This window comes from Morone saxatilis, unplaced genomic scaffold (assembly GCF_004916995.1).
Source record: "Morone saxatilis isolate NCDOM2014 unplaced genomic scaffold, NCSU_SB_2.0 Contig11, whole genome shotgun sequence".
In the NCBI taxonomy this organism is placed as follows: domain Eukaryota; kingdom Metazoa; phylum Chordata; class Actinopteri; family Moronidae; genus Morone; species Morone saxatilis.
This window is the reverse complement of record NW_023339663.1, coordinates 507,842-510,407: the sequence shown is the minus strand read 5'-3', so window position 1 is coordinate 510,407 and position 2,566 is coordinate 507,842. Positions and strand designations below refer to the sequence as shown.

The window sequence follows — 2,566 nt, the reverse complement described above, 5'->3', positions numbered from 1 at the left end:
GTTTGACGGTTGAGCTGCAATGATCAGTTTATAATCAATTATTAGGAACAATGATTAGTAATCAATCAGCGCCAGACTGAAGGACGCGGTTATAATGTTCTCATGTAAAAACTGATATTTAAATAAATTGATTAAAAACATTCAGGATTTAATGATCAAACTATTAATTGATGTATTTATTAGTTACATCCACAGGTCGTACTGTCAGTGGTTCTCTACGTATTGATCAGAAACAGTAAAGCAGAAGCTGTGAAACAATCAATAATCAGAGTGATTGACTCTAAATGAACATTACACTGAATCTATGAGAGAAACAGACACATATACCTGTGTGTGTACAGGTGTGTATACAGGTGTGTGTGTCTGTACCTGTAGGTGTGTATACAGGTGTGTGTGTCTGTACCTGTACCTGTAGGTGTGTATACAGGTGTGTGTGTCTGTACCTGTGGACAGCTGGGACTGGGACCTCCTGCGGGAGCTGCTGGGAGTTCTGGAGGCGGAGGAGAGGGTGGAGCCGGCGCTGCTGGCCCGAGAGATTGGGAGAGGGACGGGAGTCACCGGGGGGGAGTCCAGCTGAGGAGAGGTCAAAGGTCGACATGAATTATAGAAATCATCAATATTTGTTTTATTTATTGTCTTTTTTTCTGTATTTTAATTTTTTTAAATACTGTTTTGGTTTAATTTATTTACTTTTTTTAAATTAAAATATTTTACCATTTTATTTACAAGCTTTATCTTTATTTTCTCATAAAATTTGTTCTAAAAATATTATCACTTGTTTTAATTTATATTATGTAATTAATGAATATTCTTTACTATTATTTGTTCGGAGCATTGTAGAGCTGATATAAAATATTGTTGTCAACATGAGTTTAAGAAAAACAATAAAACAAATCAATCAAACAAACTATATGCTGTAGTGACGTCACGAACGGTGCCCGTTACCTCAACGCTGTCGTGCGTCGGTGAGGACGAGGTGGACGAGTTTTCGTGTCTCCTGGAGGACGAGGAGCTCAGCTCGACGCTGCGGACGCGCTGAGCAAACTTCAGCGAGCAGACAGACTCGCTCATGTTGGTCGGCAGCGGAGACACCTGCAGACCGCAGAGAGGGAATCAATCAGAATGTCGATCAATCCATCAGCACGTCGATCAATCAATCAGCACGTCGATCAGCAAATATAAAAACGATAATATAACAATAGATAATAATCATTCTTGGGTTTTAGACTCTTAAAAAATGGGCAGATTGATTGATAATGGATTTGTAGAATCCGGTCCTGTAGTCCTCGTCCTGGTCTCACCTGAACCATCATGAGGGTCTTGCTGTCCCCATTCAGGGAGTCCTGCAGCAGGTAGGTGAGGCGGGAGTTTCGGAAAGGGATATGGGAGTGTTTGCTCCGTAGCGCATTGATGACGTCTCCGAGCGCCGACAGAGATTTGTTGATGCACTGAGCTTCTCTGAGCCGACTACCCTCCGCCCCCGACTTGGCGATCCTCTCCGAGCCCGCCAGGTCCACCAGGTTCAGCTTACCTGCAACCAAAACCACCAGAAACAATCAAAACCGCATTCAACTACAGGGCTCTGTGCTGGGTCCTTTACTGTTCACACATTAACTATATCGTTACCATAATATCTGTTATCGTAACTGTTACGCAGATGATACGGTTTTATATGTGAAAGGCTTCGACTCACAACAAAACTGGGAGATTTTAAAGTGGAAATAAAGGTAAAGAGTTAGCACATGAATTCATAAAGTGCAACAAGACTAAAGGCTAAAACACACCAAATGAGATGTGTGTGTGTGTGTTAATGTATGTGTGTGTGTTTGTGTACCCTGTGTGCGGTTCCCGGTAGCAGAGTTGAATCCAGACACGGTGATGATGAGCAGAGCGTGTGAGCGAGAGCTGTGTTCGTTGAGGTTGGTGCAGGCTGTCGCTCTGTTCATGTGACCCAACTCAAACACCTGAGGACAGGTAGACACACACACACACACAGTCAGAGGTAAACAGACAGTTCATTCTTTTAACTTTACACGTATCATCTGCAGAGCTGGAAATATTCATTTCTTCTTCTTGATAAATCAACTTATTATTTGCTCTCAAAAATGTCAAAAGTCCATTAACTAATCGACTAATTGACTGTTTCAGCTCTTATTAAGTTTTTATTTCCTCTCAGAAAGTGAAGATTGACAAACAAGTAGCGAGTAAGTGTACGTTGAATGAGAACAGTTTTGAACGTCTCAGAAGGTTTCAGACAAATATCAGACACCGGCCACTGACTGCAGGTGTTTTACACTGAAAGGACGAGCGCAGCAGGAAGTCCTCACCCTGTTGATGTCCTCAGGGCTCTGGACGGTGAACTCGGTCAGTCCGGGGACGTAGAGCTGTCCGCTGCCGTCAGGGTTCATCTTGATGTCCAGCTTGTCGGTGGGATTCTCCCCCAGCAGGTTCCTGATAGACAGTAGAGAAGTTCACAAACTGCAGACTCCGACTCAGGGCTGAAACAACCTGTCACACTTCTGAACTCCTTGACTGTTTACCATCCACTGTTTAGATCTTGGTGCTT

General features: G+C 43.0%; 1 protein-coding gene across 3 annotated transcripts in view; it reads right to left on the bottom strand.

Moving 5' to 3' along the window:
- The window catches only part of kifc3 (kinesin family member C3), a gene marked incomplete in the record, with an annotated part of 31,773 nt that overhangs the window by 16,540 nt on the left and 12,667 nt on the right, over positions 1 to 2,566 (bottom strand). For all 3 annotated transcript variants that reach the window (XM_035651782.1, XM_035651783.1, XM_035651785.1), the window contains 5 exon segments: positions 444 to 573; positions 946 to 1,092; positions 1,302 to 1,531; positions 1,835 to 1,964; positions 2,328 to 2,451. In XM_035651782.1, the coding sequence (XP_035507675.1) occupies positions 444 to 573; positions 946 to 1,092; positions 1,302 to 1,531; positions 1,835 to 1,964; positions 2,328 to 2,451 (761 nt within the window).